Source organism: Camelina sativa, chromosome 19, assembly GCF_030686135.1.
Source record: "Camelina sativa cultivar CO46 ecotype springtype chromosome 19, ASM3068613v1".
In the NCBI taxonomy this organism is placed as follows: Eukaryota; Viridiplantae; Streptophyta; class Magnoliopsida; order Brassicales; family Brassicaceae; genus Camelina; species Camelina sativa.
Genome location: NC_141898.1, coordinates 8,293,584 through 8,313,808, shown reverse-complemented (window position 1 = coordinate 8,313,808; position 20,225 = coordinate 8,293,584). Strand labels below are relative to the sequence as shown.

Below are 20,225 nucleotides of genomic sequence, written 5' to 3'. Positions count from 1 at the left end.
GACTAATACTAAAACCTCAAGTATTTAGATATTACTAAATGCAACTTTTTTTTTTGGAATTTTAGATACGAGAGATTTTACTTATTATATTTTTAATTGCATTTTTTTATTTCACACTCATGAATTCTGGATACCAAAATATTATTTTTACATATTAAAAAATATATAAAATGAAAAATACAAAACAAAATAAGTCATTTTCAACAAAAAAATGTGTTTGCCATAGTTTTTTTCACCTTTAATATTGGAGTCTGAGAGATTTGAATTCAGATTTGTTTGGAATTCAAATTGAATTCAAGTATTTTGTTAAGTTTAAGATGTAAATATTCAAAACCAAACTCAAATCTAAAATATATTTTGGGTAATCGGGTACCCGAACCCGATCTGAATTCGATGGGTGTTTATCCGAATCTGATGGGTGTTTATCTGAACCCGACCCGAATACTAGAAATACCCGAATGAGTCTAGAACCCCTTTACCGAAATACCCAAAAATCCGAAATACCCGACCCGAACCCGAATGGGTACCCGAATGCCCATGACTAGTGGAGGAGGGAAATATTTAGGTCTGCCTGAACAGTTTGGTCGAAAGAAGAAAGAGATGTTCACTTATATTATAGACTGGGTGAGAAAAAGAACGTCTCATTGGAGTGCCAGAACGCTATCCCCTGCAGGAAAGGAGATAATGATGAAATCGATTGCGGTTTCCATGCCCGTATATGCTATGTCATGTTTTAAACTACCAAAAGGGGTCACTTCAGACATCGAAGCTTTACTCATGAACTTCTGGTGGGAACGTAATACTAACCATCGAGGTATTCCTTGGATATCATGGAACAGACTAAAATATTAAAAAAAAGGAAGGTGGGTTAGGATTCAGAGATCTTGAAAAGTTCAATGATGCTCTATTGGCAAAACAAGCATGGAGACTACTAAAATTTCCTAATTCTCTCTTTGCAAGAGTCATGAAGGCACGTTATTATCCAGATGATAAGCTTTTGGATGCGAAAGAACAGAAAAATCAATCTTATGGATGGTCTTCTTTACTACATGGACTTGACTTGATAAAAAAAGGAACATGATACTTGATTGGAGATGGTAAATCGATTCGACTAGATATTGATAATGTCTTGGAGGGTACGCCACCCCGACTGATAAGAACGATTGATCCAAACTGCAACCTGGCATTAGATGTTTTGATAAAAAAGACGGGAACTTATCGTACTTGGGATACACAACAACTGGACACCATTGTGAACCCATATGATTGTGAAGCTATCAAAAAAGTGAATTTATCTCAAGTAGAAACAGAGGACAGGTTAATCTGGAACTATACACTCTCTTGCGACTATACAGTAAAATCAGGTTACTGGTTTCTTACTCATAACCCCTTTGATCCAAATCCCGCACTAGATATTTCTCATGGTTCGATTGAGCTAAAGAGCAGGATTTGGAAACTACAAATATTACCAAAAATCAAACACTTTTTATGGCGGGTTCTTTCTAAAGCTCTACCAACAACAATCCGCTTACGTACTAGAGGTATGTGTATTCCTGCACTCTGCCCAATATGTAATCAAGAGGATGAATCAATTCTCCATGCTCTGTTCACATGTCCTGTCGCAAGAATGGTTTGGTGTATGTTAGGCATTTCATCACAATACATTAATCAACTGAACACGGATGTGGAATCTTCTATACAAACTATTCTTAATCTACAGACACATGACAACAACACACATGAATTTTATTTGCCTTTCTGGATATTGTGGCGAATATGGAAAGCTAGAAATACCTTGGTCTTTGAAGGAATTCGAGAAGGACCTACAATAACAGTTTTAAAAGCTCATGCTTAAACAAGAGACTAGACAAACAACCCCTTACTCTCTAGAAGTCCCAGTCGGAACAATTTGATGCCAAACATACAGATGGATAATCTGTTCACCTCCTACTTTTCCTATGATAAAATGTAATTTTGATGCAGCTTTTAATGCCCATAGCCATACCACAACAGGCGGATGGATAATCCAAAACCATCAGGGGGATCCTCTGGTTTGGAGTGCATCAAGACTACTACCTTCAGAATCAGCTTTAGAAGCAGAAGCAAAAGCCCTTTTACTGGCGCTCCAACATGCATGGATTCGAGGTTATACTTCAACAATATTTGAAGGAAACTGTGAGACCCTTGTAAAACTTGTAAACAGACAAAAAGAAAATGTTTCACTATCAAACCTGCTAAGAGACATACAACTTTGGCGTTCGAAATTTCGGTTTTGTGCTTGTACTTTTATAAAGAGATCGTGTAATTCAGTTGCTCATTCTCTAGCAAAATTTGGTTGTCAAGATGTTGAATACTATGTTGATTCTGTAACAAAGCCTGTTTGGCTATTCCAACAACTTTGTAATGACTCAGTTTAAATCAATATTTTTTTTTGGGAAAAAAATAAAAATAAATAAAGGGAGATTCTCAAAAATAGCATTAAAATAAGCTTTTTTCTAAACTTAGCACAACATCTCTAAAATTATAAAATAACACCAATTAATCTTTTAAAATTAAATCCTAAATTAATAATTTTGGCAGGAAATTATAAAGTTAATGCATCAATTAATTCACTCACTTCTATAACATATTTATTATTACTAAAAATAATAATTTAAACTAAAATCTAAACCAAAAACAAAATGAAAAAATATACAAAAAATATATAAAAGTAAAATATGAATATAGATTAAATAAATATAAAATTAGATATTTCTATCATAACATATAAAAATCGTGTAAATATTTATAAAAGACTAAAATTGGGGAAAAGTAAAGCTATCATATAGTTAATGGATAAAGAAAATAAGAGTTTTTTTTAAAAAAACAAACACAAAAATTTAAAGTTTTTTTGATTAAGGAGGTTATTTAATTATTGGTATTACATTATAAATTCATGTTATCGATTAAAAGTTGGTGTATATTTTTATTTTCAATTATAGTATAATATTATTAATAATATATATATGTGTGTGTTTAAAACTTGAGAGTATGTTTGTTAGTGTTAAACTACAAATTCATGTTACCATTAAAACTAGAAGGATTTGGTGCATTTTATTATTTAGAATTCTAATAATATAATAATTAAAATACTTTGAGTTATCTATGTTATTTACTGTTTTCGAAATTGAAAAATGGTAAAATTTGTTAAACAAAAGTATATCCAAAAAAGGAGAAAATATTAATCAAGTGCTCAAAAATGAAAATAATGTATATATTTAGATAATTTGTTAGAAATACCCTTACATGAAAAATATATTAATCAATAATATAAAACACTAAATTTTCCCGACAAAAAAAGTTCTGACATATTTTCCCGCCAAAAAATTTTCGAAAAAAATTTCCTGCCAGAAGAATGTTGTCAAAAAAACTTGACAAAAATTTTCCACAAAAGAATTTTCCCGCCAAAAAAAATTACAAGGCTTTCATAAGATTTTTATAAGGTTTTCAACCCTGTAAAAGCGTTTAAAAGGTTTAAAAACCTTATAAAAACTTAAAAAAACCTTGTAAACCTTTTTAAAAGGTATAAATTTTAAAAAAAATCAATTTTCGTAATTTTGGCGGGATTTTTTTTTTTTTGGCGGAAATTGTTTTCTATTTTGGAGAAAATTTTTTATTTTGACGGAAAAAAAATAATTTTTGGCGGGAAAATTTTTCATTTTTTGGTGGAATTTTTTTTGATTTTTTTGGCGAGATTTTTTTTGATTTTGATGACTGTACATTCTTGCTGTCACAGTGTCACTCAAAGAAAGGGTAATTTGGTAATTTTGTATATAAAGAGGGGTAGTTTTAAAAATGTTCAATATGGAGGGGTATTTTTAAAAAAAGATATGGAAAAAGGAGTATTTTTAAAAATGCCTCGTATATGTAAGAGAAACATATAACTTTACTTGAAATAAAATATATTAAAGTAAACTTATTATGAACATCACACACACAAAAAAGGCGGTGAAAAATACTAAGAAGGAATTTGAGAAAACTATTATAATAGAATGTGAAAAGAAGATGAAAGAGATGATGAATCTATACTGGAAAATAAAGAAAGAATCAATTGTGAAAAAATGTTATAAAAAAAAGTTATATATCGCTTAAGAAAATAAATTTGACATTTATATAGATTTATATTTTAATATTGAATAATTATAATTATATTCAAAAGTTTGTATTAATAATAAAAAAAATTATAGTCTCGTGTTATAAATCTAATATGGTAATAAAGATGTCTTTTATTTAAAAGCAATTTATATGGATTGCATAAATCGGAATTTGGATGCTACATTATCATTACTACAAAGATCTGAAAAGATATCCTGAAGCTATATGGCTATTTTGTATATTTTTTATTTGTGTTGGATGCTTTAATTGTAGTAAACATAAAATGAATCGTTTTAAATGGTATTCTTTTTCAGATAAAATTTCAACTATTAGAAAAAGCAATGATTTTGATTCGTCACTTCAATATAAAAGGAAGACACTTTCGTTAAATGATTTTTAAATTTATGTTTAGAAAAGATCATATAGTTGCATTTGTTCATTGTAGAGCTGTGTCTTTTACGATATAATATTTATCTAAAAAAAATATATTGAAAAAGAATCATACGGTTGCGTCTGTTTATCGTAGAGTTGTGTCTTTTACCATAAAATAAAATCATATGGTTCCTTCTGTTTATTATAGAGTTATGTTTTTCACCATATTTTAGATACAACTTTTCGTTTCAATAGTTATGGTTATGTTTTTTGAACTATATATATATATATATATATTTGTCTCTTCTTAGATAACTAACTAATCAATGAATCATTGTTTGCTAACAAAAATTTTTCGTTTCATGCTGAATCTAAATAATAGGAATTTTAATATTCAATATCTAATATTATTCTATAATCTAACTAAAGATTTTAGAAATGATTATAGTAATATAGAAATTTATTCAACTTTAGTTATGCAATTTTTATTTATCGTAACTTTTCGTAAAATATGTGTTTTTTAAGATTTAACTATTTCATCTTTTATTTTTAGAAGTTGTGTATTAATTTATAATTATTAGTTGATATATTTTCACTCAAAATGAAATTTATTTTATTTTTAAAATTATTTTATCAGTAAATTACATTGACTTATTATAATCATTCGTTTGATATTCTCACTTAGGACCACTTCGTCATAATATTTGTTCATGAGTAATATAAATATCAAATTTTGTTGTGATGTTTGTTACTCCTTACAATAAATTTTTATATAATATCTTATAATTATATAATACATAATTATAAGTAGAGTTGTCTGGATTCATTATGAATTTTCATTTAATAATTTTTCTACTTAATATTTATTTATTTTGAAATAATTTTTAATTTTATTATTTACCATATATTTTCAAATAATTTTATAATATATAATTCTAAATTTGGAAATCTGGAAATTTAATTTAATTTTTTTGAAATACTTACGTCAGTAGGGTCTGAGTAGGGCTGGGAAAAATAACCGATAACCAAATAACCGACCGAAACCGAACCGAAAAAAACCAAACCGAACCGAACCGAAATTCTTCAAATACCCGAATGGTTAGTAAAAATCTATATCCAAACTAACCGAAACCGAACCGAACCGAACCGACAATTAAATGATTAACCGAAATATCCGAAAACCTAGAAGATATCAAATATTATATACTTAATATTATGCAAACTATAAAATAAACTTAAAATATAAATTATTTCTAGATTCAAAACAATTAAATATTTTAAATAATCAATATATGTAAATGTTATTATTTTGAATTTACAAAGTTAAATACTATTTTGTAAATTGAATCAATATTTTTCCTTTTTTTGTATTTTTGTTATTGTATATTTGGTTAATTTTGGTTATATTCGGTTAGTTTTGGTTATATTTGGTTTATTTGGTTAATGTTAATATAATTTATGTTAGTTATGATTATTTATTTAAATAACCAAACCGAAACCGAACCGAAAGAAACCGAACTGAACCGAACCGAAATTTCAAAAATATCCAAATAGTTACTATATTACTATATCCAAAATAACCGAAACCGAATACAACCGAACCGAAACCGAATGGTTAACCGAATGCCCAGGCCTACGGTCTGAGTCCTAGTAAATAGTACTGTATAATTTTATAGAACTCTCTGCTTCAGCAAGAGGGTCTGGTTATGAGTTACGCTTCGAGCAATCATCTCAGAAGTCCCCCTCCAGCCTCCATCTAAAACCCTACGCAAAAGCCTTCGAGTTCAGGTTTCTCCATCTCTTTCCTTCTTCGTCTAAGCCATTGAAGGGTTCGCTTCGCTTCGGATTCGAAATCATGGCGGCCGTACCGAGAGGCCTCATTTCTCGATTCAATCAGTTTCTATCAATCCGGTCCGTGACTACTTCGCCATCTGAATCTCTACCTCATTGTAGCTTCTTTCTCCTCCGACGATTCAGCTCCGATGCTGGGTTGGTCGACGGTGCTGGATCTGATATTGTCGGGGATCCGACCCGAATCATCGAGGCGAAACAAGGTGAGATGTCTAAAAGCTCTAAAAGGACTGGGATCATCGCCGTTAAGTGTGGGATGACTGCGCTCTGGAACAAATGGGGAGCTAGGGTTCCGGTTTCTATTCTTTGGGTTGATGATAACATTGTCTCTCAGGTTAAGACTGTTGAGAAAGAAGGGATTTTTGCGCTACAGGTAACTCCATCGCAGTTTTATTCATTCCCATTTTGGCCATGTAGTTTTGGTATCTGCTGGATTTATTGGATAGCTTCTTAGTTCCGGGTAACTCTTGGTGATTACTTGATCGATAGATTGCTGTAACGTTTATTGATGAATTGGGTTTGTGAAGCTCATGGTTTAGTAATGTGATTGGCATGTGTTGTTCTGTTAGTTAGATTGGATGTGGGCAAAAGAAACCGAAGCATTTGTCCAAGTCTGTGGTGGGGCATTTCAGAGCACAAGGTGTGCCGTTAAAGAGGAAGTTGAGGGAGTTTCCTGTGACTGAAGACGCTCTTCTTCCTGTTGGTACTTCACTCGGTGTCCGCCATTTTGTTCCGGGACAGTACGTTGATGTCACTGGGATCACTCGAGGGAAAGGTTTTCAGGTGAATCCATTCTCAGGGTCTTTAAAGTTTTGATCTTTTACTTGTCGTTTTCTTAATAGTCTTAGAGCAGAACTTGGGATGATAACTTGATTACTCAAATAACAATGTGGCAGATATATATAAAATGGAGAGCGAATGAAGCATTAATATCTTTTGCTATGTGATTTTCAGGGTTGCATGAAAAGACATGGTTTCAGCGGAATGCCTAAATCACATGGTGCTTCATTGTCCCATCGAAGTGGTGGTTCCACAGGGCAAAGAGATGCTCCTGGAAAGGTATGTGACAAATTGCTATGCTTGTTGGGAATTTTCTCCAAAGCAAATGACCAATAATGACTTGTTGGTGGATGCACTTGAGTAGGTGTTCAAGGGGAAAAAGATGGCTGGGAGAATGGGTGCAGATCAGAGGACAGTAAAGAACGTTTGGGTTTACAAGATCGATCCTGCGAGGAATCTCATCTGGGTGAGAGGACAAGTAAGTATCTCAACCTGAGTTCTGGTCCCTGGCTAGGATGTGTCGGTCACAAAACGTGAGTGCCATTGCTCTTCTCTTATTAATAGTAGGTCATGATTGTGATTGGTGGTCTTGTTGTAGGTTCCTGGCGCAGAAGGAAACTTTGTGTTCATAAGAGATGCTTGGTACAAGAAACCAGACATCTCAAAGCTTCCGTTTCCAACTTACTTAGCTCCAGAAGACGAAGATCCATCAGAATTAGAACCAATTGTTGCTGATCTTGGAGAACTTGACCCATATTTGTTGGCTGAGTGATGAAAACAGAAAGAAGCTGAGGAATTGGAATCACAGAGCTAAAAAGCTTTTTGCAGATGAATGAAATTGTCTTTTCGTATTTTTAGTTGTTTGGATGTATGATTTGAAAACGATTAATAGAGAGGGAATATTAGGCTCGCATTTGTTATATCAAACGATGCTTAAGAGTTTGCAATAAGCAATGAAGAAACACAAGATTTATGTTTCCTTTCCTCTTCCAAATATATATACGTGTATATATGATATGTACGTATTTACAGAAAAGAAAAGATTCGATTTTTAATTGAACGAACAAGAATCAAGATCCATTTTTTAATCTCCCATATAAGTTTTTCAACTCCCAATAGAGTTAACAGTTGTGCTCTCGCCTAAGATCTTGAACATTTTGAGAGAACACAAACGCTTCTTTCTTTCACCTCTCTCTCTCTCGCTCGCTTAGGGTTACCGTTGAGAGAGAGAGACTTCTCAATCTCGTTGACTCAGCCATGAATCCAGAACAGAATCCTCGCGAATGCGTAGTATGCGGTGAAGCAGAGCCGTCGTTCATCCACACCGTCAGCAAAACCGGCGTTCTCCGGCGACTCTGCACCGATTGTTTGCTCAAGGAACATCGTGAACTCTTTTGCCCAGTTTGTTTCAAGGTCTTCGACAACGCCGCCCCTCCTCCTACTCGTATCACCTGCCTCAATTGCCCTTTAAGCACCCACCGTTCTTGCTCACCTAAGCCGCCGTCTTCCTCCGCCGCAGCATCTTCTTCCTCCTCCGCTCCACCGCCAGCTTCTTCTTTCACATGCCCCCCATGTTCTGACCCCAATTTCACCTTCTTCCCCAAATCTCGTGTCAATGGCGACGTCCCTGTCCCTGTCCCTGAAACGCCTCTCAGCAAGGTTTCGTCCAAGGCTCTTGTCGCAGCTGCCAAGATCTCGGTGGCTATTATGAATGACGCGGTGGTTCAGTTAAAGGATGAAGCTTTTAAGAAGATCGTAACAGCTCAAACGGCCAAGCTGAAAGCTAAAGCTGCATTGGAGAATCTTCAGGATCTTGTTATTAGACAAAAGGCTCAACAGAACTTGACCCCTAGCAAGAGAAAGGCCGATGATGACCGCTGATTCTGAATCTTCTTCATAGCAGTCAATCTTACTGGTACGTAGGGCGCTCTTGTATGATAGATCTCTTCTAGGGTTCAAGAAAAGACTACATTTTGCGGTTATTAGCCAACTATCTTGGTGATATTTTTAGTTCATTCTCTCAAAACGTGTTTGATCAAATGTCTCACAGAGAAAGCTGGAGACTTTGAGTTAGGGATACAGTAGGGCTTTCGTTTTGTATAATGGTGTGCAAGACTCAGTGACATTCATTCATATTAATGGGTTCCATCTTCAATCTTTAAATGTCTCGGTATGATTGTCTTGTTGTGTGGCTTCACTGGTTTGGAGATTTTCATAGAACAGAAGGTTATTTGTGTTTAGAATTTAGAGTTCTCAAGCTAATGAATTAGGTTTTGATTGGCAAAGAAAGTGACAATGCGTTGATGTTGTTTGGTTTGGAAGTTGTGATGAAAACACAATTGCTTTTGGTATGAGATTACATCATCAAGATAAGAATGAGTTTGTGAAATCATAGAATTTGTTTGGATTGGTAAAAAAATCTATGTAAAACTGGTTTTGCAACACGAAAATGGAAAGAGCAAGTTCAGGCATTTCCTAAGTTAGGTTTTGCTATATTTGTGAAAGAGCAAAACACCAGAAGAAGGCGGAAACAAAGAAGAAGATATATGGACTAGCGTCACTAGACTGCGAGAGTGGGTTAATTACGTCAATTTTTATTGTATAGGGGCTTTTATATAATCTTCAAAAAAGTATAAGCCCTCGTTTTGCAAATTCGTTTAAAACAACGAGTCAGCCGAGGACAGAAACCCTAGAAATCGTCCGAGTCGAGTTAATTCGCCTCTCACCCAGCTCTATCTCGTCCCGTGACTCGTCGTCACCTTCACCCGCGAAAACGCTTCTTCGATTCGTAGCTTAAATTTCGTACCTCGCCATCTAAAAATGTGTTCTAACTTCGCTTAAAGCTCTCTACCTCCATTTTCTCCGGTCTGAGAAATCGACGAAACCGGAAAAATCTCGTCTCCGATTACAAAAGTTCTCAGCTTCTTAGGTATGCTATAGAAGACAAACCCAGTTCAATTCTCTGTTCTTGCTTTGTAAAATTGATGGAACATGTTGTTTTAAATTTATAGTGTTTCTTGAATCCATGCATGTTGTTTTAAAGATTTGAGGCTGCTGCACTGGTTTGTGGAACTGTGAAAGTTTGAAGCTTGTTAAATGGTTTAACAATGGCTCCACTTGGATCAATTGGAGTGGTTGACCCTGGATGGGAGCACGGTGTTGCACAAGACGAACGTAAGAAGAAGGTTAAATGCAATTACTGTGGAAAGGTAGTGAGCGGAGGGATATACAGATTGAAGCAACACTTGGCTCGGGTTTCAGGAGAAGTGACCTATTGTGATAAGTCTCCAGAGGAAGTATGTCTGAGGATGAAGGAGTTTCTTGAACGGAGTCGTTCCACCAGAAAGTCTTGTTACAGTTTCCAACAACCTAACAATGATGATGAAGCCGAGGATGATGAGCGGCGTTGCTGGTCTAAAAGAAGCAAGGGAAAGCTAGGCTTGAGTGATGGGAGTAGTCTTCTTCGGTCTTCAGGTTATATTGATCCTGGATGGGAACATGGTGTTGCTCAGGACGAGAGGAAAAAGAAAGTGAAATGTAATTATTGTAACAAGATTGTGAGTGGTGGTATTAACCGTTTTAAACAGCACCTTGCGAGAATACCTGGAGAGGTAGCGCCGTGTAAAACCGCTCCAGAGGAGGTTTATGTTAAGATTAAAGAGAATATGAAATGGCATCGAGCTGGGAAGAGACAGAACAGACCTGATGATGAAATGGGAGCGTTAAATTTCAGAACAGTCTCTGAGGATCCTGAGCAAGAAGAAGACGGAGAAGAACATGACGTCTATCCAATTAACCAAGATAGGTTGATACTGGGAAATGGAAGGTTTAGTAAAGACAAAAGAAAGAGCTTTGATTCAATGAACACTAGATCTGTCTCTGAAGAAAGACCAAGAAGACCAAGGGTTATACCGTTTCAGTCACCTTCTTCGAGCAAGCAGAGAAAAATATACTCTAGCTCTTCAAACAGAGTTGTATCACGAAAAGACGTCACATCCTCCATTTCCCAATTCTTCCACCATGTTGGAGTTCCCACAGAAGCAGCAAGTTCTCTGTACTTTCAAAAGATGATTGAACTGATTGGTCTGTACGGAGAGGGTTTTGTTGTGCCTTCGAGTCATCTGTTTTCTGGTAGGCTTTTACAGGAAGAGATTTCAACTATCAAAAGCTACTTGAGAGAGTATAGATCTTCTTGGGTGGTTACAGGTTGTTCTATAATGGCAGATACTTGGACCAACACAGAGGGCAAGACAATGATCAGTTTCTTGGTCTCCTGCCCTCGCGGTGTCTACTTCCACTCCTCGATTGATGCCACTCATATAATGGAAGATGCCTTGAGCCTTTTCAAGTGTCTAGACAAACTAGTTGACGACATTGGCGAGGAAAATGTAATTCAAGTTATTACACAGAACACTGCTATCTCTAGAAGTGCTGGGAAATTACTTGAAGAAAAGAGAAAGAATTTGTATTGGACTCCTTGTGCAATGCATTGCACAGAGCTGGTTCTTGAAGACATCTCAAAGCTTGAGTTTGTCTCCGACTGTTTAGAGAAAGCACAAAGAATCACAAGATTTATTTACAATCAAACATGGCTACTTAATCTCATGAAGAACAAATTCACACAAGGACTAGATCTTCTTAGACCAGCGGTCATGCGCTACGCTTCCGGTTTCGCCACTCTTCAAAGTCTAATGGACCACAAGGCCGGTCTCAGACGTCTGTTTCAATCCAGCGGCTGGATTTTGTCACAGACCGCTGCCAATTCTGAAGAGGGAAGAAAAGTGGAAATGATGGTGTCGAGTGCTGCGTTTTGGAAAAAGGTTCAGTATGTTTTGAGCTCGGTTGATCCAGTGATGCAGGTGATACGCATGATGGATGATGGTGGTGAGAGACTCTCTTTGTCATATGCTTACGGTTACATGTACTGTGCAAAAATGGCGATCAAGTCTATTCATAGCGATGACGCTAGGAAATACGGACCGTTCTGGCGTGTGATAGATTACCATTGGAACCCATTGTTTCATCATCCTCTCTATGTGGCTGCATATTTCTTCAACCCGGCATATAGATATCGTCCTGATTTTATGGCGGTAGGTATGGTTTTCATTTATTTTGATTCAACCACTAAAAACTTTCTGCAATTTTCTTACTTTTGCTGTTAATGTGAAGCTGAACCTGCAGCATTCTGAGGTTGTGCGCGGAGTGAACGAATGTATTGTTAGGCTTGAGCCTGATAATGCGCGTAGGATCACAGCATTGATGCAGGTGAGATAATAATAAATCAACATTGTTCTCAGAACCTTGGGGCTAAGCCAAGTTAAAGTCTCTAAACTAACAATTTGTTGAAATGTTTCAGATTCCGGATTACACTTCTGCAAAAGCCAATTTTGGAACGGATATAGCCATTGGCACAAGAACAGAACTTGACCCAGCCGCGTGGTGGCAACAGCATGGGATAAGCTGTTTGGAACTCCAGCGAGTAGCGGTTCGAATACTGAGCCACACGTGCTCGTCTATTGGGTGCGAGCCTAAGTGGAGCTTGTACGATCAATTCAACAGTCAATGCCAGAGCCAATTTGGGAAAAAGTCAGCAAAAGATCTCACTTACGTTCATTACAACTTACGGCTCAGAGAGAAACAGCTGAAGCAACGGCTACAGCATGAAGATGGACCACCAGCGAGTCTTAACTATGCTTTGCTGGATCGGTTGCTCCCAGACTGGCTCGTGACCTCGGAGAATGACGAGGTATTTACTTCAAACGACCATTCTGCTGGTTTAAATAATAGGCTGACGTTGTTGTGTTCCTTTGTGAAGGAGGAGACTTTGCAAGGCGAAGAAGAGGGACGAGAGAACGAAGATCATGATGACGATGACGATGACGTAGAAGAGGCCGAGGAGGAGAATTGTTACATGGATTCTGGTAACGTTGATGGTCACGGTGAAGACAATCTTGATCTTTATGATGATGATCTTAGCGAGGATGATGATTAGTGTCGCTTTAGTAATTAGTGCTTCACTTCTAACAAGTAACGAACACTTCTGTATTTTGAATTCGACCATTGTATCCTTAAATACATTCGAAATTATTTTTGTTGGGAAGGAAGCCATCTTTGATGTTAAAAAAAGTAGAAGCCTTAACCGATTAGTCTTTAAACCGGATTACTCTGGTTTAACCTTCTCTTTCTCTGAATTTTTCATTTATCTGTTCAAGCTTTTTATTAGAAAGGCTATTAACATATATGTATAAGTTTGGAGAGCATATTACTTTAGCAGGTAAAGATAAAATGGGTGCATTTTTTTATTCAAGTACTAGAGAAAAACAACTAGTCTTATTGTCTTAACACCTAAAATTTATATTGCAGATGATACATCAAACCAAAAACTTTTGGTGTCAACATTAACAAGATGATCATCTTATGATCATAATCTAGTCATATAATACCTCCACATCTGCCAAAGAAAGGCATTGTCAATATTCTTCTCTAATGGTTTAGTTTATTGGCTAGTCTAAAGATACCAAGAAGCTTACATAACAATCAGGAGAAGTAATGTCACATTGTGGTGCTAGAATAAGATTTTCATTTATTCAAGAAACACACTGTAAATAAAACACAAATTCTAAGTTAGTGATTATATATTTTTCTTTTTACCATTTGCAGCCAACTAAATTCCAGATTGTGTACCTTGTCATAATCTTCAATGAGTTCCAAGCATTCTGTTTTAAGAGGATCTACAATAATATAGTTTCCTCACTTTCCTCCACAACTTGTCTTCATCGACTACAAAGTAAGAGTTTAGCAAACTACTTCACTGTTGTGACAAGAGACAAAAGCATCCTATATTATGTAACTATACCTCATACAGTTCATCAGAGATGAGTGCCATTCTATGAGCGTATTGAATGCGGGAGTTTTTATCAAGATCATAGTCTGTTATCGGGCTTCCGAGCACATAGCCCTGTTGTTTGTAGGGGAAAAGAAAAACTCTTCAATTCTTAATGCTCCATAAGGTATATAGAAGTAATAGCAAATACTGATGAACCTGAAGATTTATTTGAGGTTTGCAGCATATACAATTCCCTGTAATGAATTGGTGAAAATAACTGATTAAGAAACTAAAAAGGGTTGCATAGGATAGAAATTAATGTGATAAAAACTTACCACTTGAGATTTCTTGAACGATGACCGGGATCACCGTACCGGCATAAGAATTACCGGTGATATAGAAAGGATTGGAGAAATACTCAGGATGCTGGGCTAGCCACTGCACAACAAACCAAACAAAAAACTCTAAAATGCATAAAGACATACATATATATACTTTAGTGGACCATTTGTGTTTGCCCTTTACCTTACGTACGAAGAAACTCGTCGACCCGCTTAGATGATCCTGTGTTACTTGGTATATCAGCAAGTGGATTTTTTGAGTAGGAGAAGCCAGTTCCAACAGGTTGATCCAAATAGATTACATTCGAAAACTAAAAAAAAAAAGAAAAGAAGCAATGATCCAAAAAACTTGAAGATGAAAAAGACTTCATTGAGATTGTAATGAGGAATAAAAATGGTGTTACCTTTGTCCATGAATATGTAGTGGAGACCAACGTGGGGATACTTCCATTGTAGGTCTTAACCTTGAAAGCAAGAGGCCTTGCTTTTCAAATAAGTCAGTGAATATAATGTAGAAACAAATAAGAAATGAGTGAGAGAAGATTTACCATTCTCATAGACAAGACCAAAGAAAGAAGAGCAGCCAGGTCCTCCAGTTAACCAGAGAAGAAGAGGGTCTTTTTTGGATTACTCTCAGATTTGATGAAGTAGTAGAACATTTGATCTTCATCTGCCTCTCCAACGCCAATGTACCTTCATGATATGATATAACTTGAAAACTCAGAATAGAGAGTCAACATTATAAGGGTAAATATAAAATGAAGATGGAGAGGAGGAGAACCCGGTTTCGAGCTCGAAGGGAAGAGGGCCTTCAAAACCAGGAAGATATCTGATGATAGAACTTGAATCAGCATGCTTGGTAAATAGAAGCATAAGCTGCAACAGCAACATTGGTATCCAGGAACACATTCTTTAATTTTGTTTTTTCTGAGTTTGATGACAAATATGTTTATAGTTAAAAAAAAAACAGAGACGTTGACCCAAACAAACATGTTTCAGTCTTTGTTTTTGTACCGTCAGCAACTGGTAAAAGAATAGAAAACTAGGGGTATTGTTGGGCCTATTAGTACGATATTGTCCGCTTTGGACCCAGGTGGCAAAGTCCGCACGAATTTTTTATTGGGCTCCTTCCCAAAAGTCCTCATACTAATTGGAGTTGGTCTTGGCTTACAGATTAGAAACTTATTTTCTAATCTTCAGATGTGGGACATTGTTTGTATCCCAACAAACCTCCCCTCAAACTATGTACCACGATACTTTGGCCTCCTCTTCAGTGAAACCTACGTACCTAGGCTCCGGTACCCCTTTATTCCTAAAGTATTCTTGAGTCACCCTTAATCATGTCATCTTTTTGAGAGATCCTCCCACATCGAATATAGAGCCCACACCCACTCCCCTAGGTCCACTTTTCGACCTAAGCTCTGATACCAATTGTTGGGCTTTCCAAGCCCAAGCCAACTCCCCTATTAGTATGATATTGTCCGCTTTGGGTCCAGATGGCAAAGCCCGCACGGATTTCTTATTGGGCTCCTTCCCAAAAGGCCTCATACTAATTGGAGTTGGTCTTGGCTTATATATTAGAAACTTATTTTCTAATCTTCAGATGTGGGACATTGTTTGTATCCCAACAGGTATAACATCTTTATAGTCAACTGGTTGAAATTAAGTGAGAGCATGATACTTGAGCTGGAGGTAGAAATATAAATGGTTGCATTCTTTTATTGAAAGTATTAGAGAACTAGAGCCTCTAGCTCTGGTGGTAAAGGATCCTCAGCTGAGGTACCTGCCATCACGAGTTCGAACCCCGGCCACTGCGGAATTCACATATAGGCTGCAGCGTTCCATGAGCCGACACGTGGAGTGCCATTTGACCGCCCACATGGCTAGTCCAAACAAACCGATTTATTTCGGAGAGCGTTGGAATACCTGGGTTATCAAAAAAAAAAAAAAAATTACTAGAGAAAGAAAACCCACTAGTCACGTAGGCATAAGTTTAAATATTTAGTATTGTTTTCTGGTAAAGAGTGTAAACATGTTCTTGCATTTGAAACAACAAAACAAACACTGAGACGTAAGGCTTCAAACATTATTATGTGCTCCTACATATTATAAAAGTTCACTCCAAGATTATTTAACTAAGGTTTGTGTAGAGTTAAATTTTTTTTTATAGGTGACGATCGAGGGATGGATGATAGCCTTCGATGATCAGACTTTAACAAAGACAAAGACTACGGACGAGAGAACGAAGACAATAAGTGTCGTCGATTTAGTGCTATGATCCTAATCCTAACAAGTAACGAAGAAGACTAATGTAGTTTTGGACATAGAAATTGAAAAGAGAAATTAAGTAGTAGGTGGGAGAAACTAAAATCATTTTTCTATCCTTAAAAAACAACGGATATATGGGAACAAAAAGGTTGGCGCCGCGCTGTCGTGAGCCAGTTTTTTTTTTTGGTTATTTATCAACTACCGAATATATCTGTCTTTTTAAAATATTTTTTTATCAGTCAAAATAAAAATAAAATACTGTTATAGTTTTTTTTTTGAATAAAAAAATTAGTGAAAAAGAAAAAAAAAGGAAAAAAATTAAGAATTAATACAAGACACACCTGACAGAGAGACAGCTTCGCTTTTCCTTTTCCGTTGTTCGACGCCTTCTCTTCTCTCTGTTTCGTCTTTCGTTCATTCAATTCTCCCAAAAGTCCTTAACTACTACTCTAAACACCTAAGATTTTTATCCTTTTTTTTTTTTGGGTCTTTCTCTTTTTGGAGAGTTTATAGTTTCTAGGGTTTTTTTTTTTTTTTTTTTCTTATTAAAAAAAACACAAACTTTGGGGGAGAAATTTGGTTTTCCGGGGAGTGGGGAGATTTCTTTCTTTCTGTCTGTATCTCTTTTAGGGTTCTCCGGTTGAGGTGAGTTGGAGGAATTTCAATCTCCGGTTTAATTTTTTCTTCGGTTTTCTCCCGGCGGCGGAGTCGTCATGGCTTCCAATCTCCCTATGAGCCCTAAATTGGAGCAGATCCATGGCGAAATCCGTGACCTTTTCCGTGCCCTCGCGTATGCCTTTTCTCTCTCTCTCTGTGGTCGTGGTTACCAAACACTCTCTCATATATATATATTTTAGGGTTATTGACAATTTTTTTTAAAACAAATATAAGATGCTTTTGAGTAATCAATCTCACTGAACCTCATGTGCTCAATTTGATTTGATGCCAAGAACTAGATTTTTAAGTCATCACTTCGGGAATGATGATAATAGTTCGTTTAAATGGTAACGAAAGATTCACCCTTTTATCATCTTTCTCTGTTTTGCAGGAATGGTTTCCAGAGGTTGGATAAGATCAAGGACTCTACTAGACAAAGCAAACAACTCGAGGAACTTACCGAGAAGATGCGAGATTGTAAAGGGTTCGTTTGCTTTACCATCTGAGCTTATGACATCCAGTTTTGTTACTGTAAAAATCTTCATCCATTGATTCAGTTTAATCTTTATCTAATGTCTACTTCATGTCAGTTTGGTTAAGGAGTTCGACCGTGAACTTAAGGTTGAGGAACCTAGGAACTCTCCTGAAGTTAATAAGCAATTGAACGATGAGAAACAATCTATGGTCAGTAATTCATCTCAGGCCTTCCCTCAACAATTATACTACAGTGTTATGTATCTCAAGTAAATGTATTTAATCTTCTTACTCAGCATCTTCTTAAAGTTCCATTTTGCAGCATCAGTTTGGTCAATCTTTAGGTGTATTCTGTAACAAAATGAATATATTAAGGCAGATATTGAGTGTCTTTCGCTCCCCACTGCACTTTGTATCTGCTACCATTTTTGTCTGTATGTATTTTTTTACCACCTGCGTTTAACTTTCTCCTTGTGTATAATGTTACAGATCAAGGAGCTCAATTCTTACGTTGCACTAAGAAAAACGTTAGTATCTCTATTATTCCTCTTTAAGAAGCTGATTATTTGAAACTCATACCTGTTCTTTTTGGGCTTTGATTTCATATCCATCCGTTCAGCATTATCTCTATAAGATTTAGTTTGGCTTTTATGTGTTTATATATGTTAACTTGGAGATTTGGTCTTGAATATCAGGTATATGAGTACCCTTGGTAACAAGAAAGTTGAACTTTTTGATATGGGAGCTGGAGTTAGTGGCGAACCTACAGCTGAGGAAAATGTTCAAGTGGCTTCCTGTGAGTCCTTATTCATGCTTGTTTATTCAGTTGCTACCAAATTATGAGTTTGCTTAGACCATGAAGAGATTGTCATGCTTGAAAGCTTAGATTCCTTGATACTATATGTACTTGAATTATGTTGGATGGGTAACTTATGCTCTCTGGTTAATTGTCTGACATCATTTATAATGTCTGTCAGTAAAATTCTGGCAGATGTTGATATGGTAATAGAAATGTTATAGGTTGGCCGAGATTATTCCCAGTTTGCTAGAAATGTATTATTCTGAGATCTGAACATAGGTTCTCGCATAAAGAAAGATCTGTTTGGATATGGCGCGAATATATTATTTTGGGACTGTGAATACTGGGAAATGCGAGCTTATGTCATTTTATTATGTATAGCTATGTCAAACCAGGAGCTTATTGATGCTGGAACGAAAAGAATGGATGAGACTGATCAGGCCATTGAGCGCTCAAAACAGGTAAGTTATAGAAGGAAGAATGTTCCCGTAGCCTTTGTTACTAACTTACTATATCTATGGTAACATTCTTGTTCCTTTCCTTTCAGGTTGTAGAACAAACACTCGAAGTTGGAACTCAAACCGCAGCTAATTTAAAGGGACAGGTAATACAAAGCATTTCTTCTTTGCTTCCATATTAGTCTTTATGGGTAGAACCTGAAACAACCTGAAAATTTTGCAGACGGATCAAATGGGTCGCGTAGTTAACCACTTGGACACCATTCAATTCTCTATCAAGAAGGCATCCCAGCTGGTGAAAGAGATAGGGAGACAGGTGTGTAACCTCATATGGACATCTCCTCTTTTGCTTGACCACAAAACCTGTATCCTTATGTCTACTTATAATAAGTAACTTATTTCAGGTGGCTACCGATAAATGCATAATGGCGTTCCTGTTTCTCATTGTATGTGGTGTTATAGCCATTATCGTAGTGAAGGTACTGTCTTTGCTCTTTCTGATGAAAGTTGTGATTGCTCATTAGCAAATTTGTAACTCTGGTTTTTATATAAACTCTTCAGATTGTACACCCGAATAACAAAGACATTAGGGACATCCCAGGATTAGCTCCTCCAGCGCAATCGAGGAAGCTATTGTACTTGAGGAATCAAGACTAACGGGAGAATATAAATCTCTATTTGTATATTTATTCACGAGAAATGAGGAAAATTGCATCTTGAGGTTCAATATTTTATCTTCTCTTCTTTTTCATTTGTTAACACTCCATTTCATGAATGAGAGAGAGGGTTTGGCGTTTGTTGGCATTGTGTGCTTTGATAGTTGCCGAGGCTTGGGGTTGTTGTTCTATGTTGATGTTCTTTTGCTTAATTAACCCATTCGTTTGAATCTGGGTTTTGATTGGAGGGTGTGTAAATTTCAGCTTTTGTCTCTCTTTTTTTTGTTTTGTAGCAACTTATCTCATCTTTTGTATAAAATTCAGACCATGTTATACTCTCTCACGTTCTCATTTTCTTCGTTCAACTGTAGAAAATTTCAGGACACAGCTGGAATTGCCATTAGAGTATTAGACGATTTATTAGCTTGAAGAGCCCATATGGTTTCACCTTCTGTAAATTGTTTAAAACGAAGAACGTGATTAAAAAGGACCAACACATTTCTGACCATGAGTGTTTATGAAATTATTGTAACATTAATTGTTTCGCCTTGCTATTACCGGAGAACTGATGTTACTACTCTTTCCAATCGGAATTTACCTTGAAGAGAT

At 36.1% G+C, this 20,225-nt stretch overlaps 5 protein-coding genes across 12 annotated transcripts; 4 read left to right on the top strand and 1 right to left on the bottom strand.

Moving 5' to 3' along the window:
* The first annotated feature begins 6,203 nt into the window (after positions 1 to 6,203).
* On the top strand, positions 6,204 to 8,116 carry LOC104765590 (large ribosomal subunit protein uL3m). Its single transcript, XM_010489332.3, has 5 exons — positions 6,204 to 6,730; positions 6,931 to 7,140; positions 7,312 to 7,416; positions 7,502 to 7,615; positions 7,736 to 8,116. Exons 1-5 carry the CDS (start codon positions 6,362 to 6,364, stop codon positions 7,907 to 7,909), a joined length of 972 nt encoding a protein of 323 aa, XP_010487634.1. The 5' UTR covers positions 6,204 to 6,361; the 3' UTR covers positions 7,910 to 8,116.
* A 278-nt stretch (positions 8,117 to 8,394) lies between these two features.
* On the top strand, positions 8,395 to 9,300 carry LOC104765589 (uncharacterized). Its single transcript, XM_010489331.3, has one exon. It carries the CDS (start codon positions 8,395 to 8,397, stop codon positions 9,016 to 9,018), a length of 624 nt encoding a protein of 207 aa, XP_010487633.1. The 3' UTR covers positions 9,019 to 9,300.
* A 179-nt stretch (positions 9,301 to 9,479) lies between these two features.
* Positions 9,480 to 13,328, top strand: LOC104765588 (uncharacterized). 7 transcript variants are annotated; one of them, XR_015591562.1, is made up of 5 exons: positions 9,480 to 10,066; positions 10,181 to 12,231; positions 12,319 to 12,402; positions 12,494 to 12,883; positions 12,953 to 13,328. XR_015591562.1 is itself a non-coding variant. In XM_010489328.3 (5 exons), the coding sequence occupies exons 2-5, from the start codon at positions 10,245 to 10,247 to the stop codon at positions 13,127 to 13,129; spliced, it is 2,646 nt and encodes an 881-aa protein (XP_010487630.1). In that variant the 5' UTR covers positions 9,538 to 10,066; positions 10,181 to 10,244; the 3' UTR covers positions 13,130 to 13,328. The 7 variants fall into 7 exon arrangements, 4 of the variants coding, with proteins under 4 accessions (XP_010487630.1, XP_010487632.1, XP_087359096.1 ...); XM_010489328.3 differs by having other exon boundaries at positions 9,538 to 10,066; positions 10,181 to 12,227; positions 12,307 to 12,402; XR_015591561.1 differs by having other exon boundaries at positions 9,598 to 10,066; positions 12,307 to 12,402.
* Positions 13,329 to 13,667: 339 nt separating this feature from the next.
* On the bottom strand, positions 13,668 to 15,195 carry LOC104767589 (serine carboxypeptidase-like 16). The gene is made up of 9 exons (XM_087501014.1): positions 15,086 to 15,195; positions 14,936 to 14,997; positions 14,709 to 14,788; positions 14,514 to 14,615; positions 14,299 to 14,401; positions 14,180 to 14,217; positions 13,994 to 14,095; positions 13,822 to 13,917; positions 13,668 to 13,736 (listed from the first exon to the last, which is right to left on the bottom strand). Exons 1-8 carry the CDS (start codon positions 15,193 to 15,195, stop codon positions 13,888 to 13,890), a joined length of 627 nt encoding a protein of 208 aa, XP_087357140.1. The 3' UTR covers positions 13,668 to 13,736; positions 13,822 to 13,887.
* A 1,505-nt stretch (positions 15,196 to 16,700) lies between these two features.
* On the top strand, positions 16,701 to 19,954 carry LOC104765587 (putative plant SNARE 13). Of its 2 annotated transcripts, none has more exons than XM_010489327.3 (10): positions 16,701 to 17,362; positions 17,621 to 17,713; positions 17,820 to 17,913; positions 18,193 to 18,230; positions 18,399 to 18,499; positions 18,884 to 18,963; positions 19,050 to 19,106; positions 19,184 to 19,276; positions 19,365 to 19,439; positions 19,522 to 19,954. In XM_010489327.3, exons 1-10 carry the CDS (start codon positions 17,286 to 17,288, stop codon positions 19,615 to 19,617), a joined length of 804 nt encoding a protein of 267 aa, XP_010487629.1. In that variant the 5' UTR covers positions 16,701 to 17,285; the 3' UTR covers positions 19,618 to 19,954. The 2 variants fall into 2 exon arrangements, 1 of the variants encoding a protein (XP_010487629.1); XR_015591565.1 differs by having other exon boundaries at positions 16,922 to 17,362; positions 19,072 to 19,106.
* The last annotated feature ends 271 nt before the right edge of the window (positions 19,955 to 20,225 follow it).

What these genes read in the sequence shown, in the direction of transcription:
- LOC104767589 (XM_087501014.1), bottom strand. Translation starts at nt 15,195, where the DNA reads ATGTTGCTGTTGCAGCTTATGCTTCTATTTACCAAGCATGCTGATTCA. An exon ending in CTACTTCATCAAATCTGAGA is followed by an intron (nt 14,789 to 14,935) that starts GTAATCCAAAAA and finishes TTATTTGAAAAG; the next exon opens with CAAGGCCTCTTGCTTTCAAG. An exon ending in AACCTCAAATAAATCTTCAG is followed by an intron (nt 14,096 to 14,179) that starts GTTCATCAGTAT and finishes TACAAACAACAG; the next exon opens with GGCTATGTGCTCGGAAGCCC.
- LOC104765587 (XM_010489327.3), top strand. Translation starts at nt 17,286, where the DNA reads ATGGCTTCCAATCTCCCTATGAGCCCTAAATTGGAGCAGATCCATGGC. An exon ending in ACGATGAGAAACAATCTATG is followed by an intron (nt 17,914 to 18,192) that starts GTCAGTAATTCA and finishes ATAATGTTACAG; the next exon opens with ATCAAGGAGCTCAATTCTTA. An exon ending in TACGTTGCACTAAGAAAAAC is followed by an intron (nt 18,231 to 18,398) that starts GTTAGTATCTCT and finishes CTTGAATATCAG; the next exon opens with GTATATGAGTACCCTTGGTA.
- LOC104765590 (XM_010489332.3), top strand. Translation starts at nt 6,362, where the DNA reads ATGGCGGCCGTACCGAGAGGCCTCATTTCTCGATTCAATCAGTTTCTA. An exon ending in CTCGAGGGAAAGGTTTTCAG is followed by an intron (nt 7,141 to 7,311) that starts GTGAATCCATTC and finishes TGTGATTTTCAG; the next exon opens with GGTTGCATGAAAAGACATGG. An exon ending in TCATCTGGGTGAGAGGACAA is followed by an intron (nt 7,616 to 7,735) that starts GTAAGTATCTCA and finishes GTCTTGTTGTAG; the next exon opens with GTTCCTGGCGCAGAAGGAAA.
- LOC104765589 (XM_010489331.3), top strand. Translation starts at nt 8,395, where the DNA reads ATGAATCCAGAACAGAATCCTCGCGAATGCGTAGTATGCGGTGAAGCA.
- LOC104765588 (XM_010489328.3), top strand. Translation starts at nt 10,245, where the DNA reads ATGGCTCCACTTGGATCAATTGGAGTGGTTGACCCTGGATGGGAGCAC. An exon ending in GGATCACAGCATTGATGCAG is followed by an intron (nt 12,403 to 12,493) that starts GTGAGATAATAA and finishes GAAATGTTTCAG; the next exon opens with ATTCCGGATTACACTTCTGC. An exon ending in TGACCTCGGAGAATGACGAG is followed by an intron (nt 12,884 to 12,952) that starts GTATTTACTTCA and finishes TCCTTTGTGAAG; the next exon opens with GAGGAGACTTTGCAAGGCGA.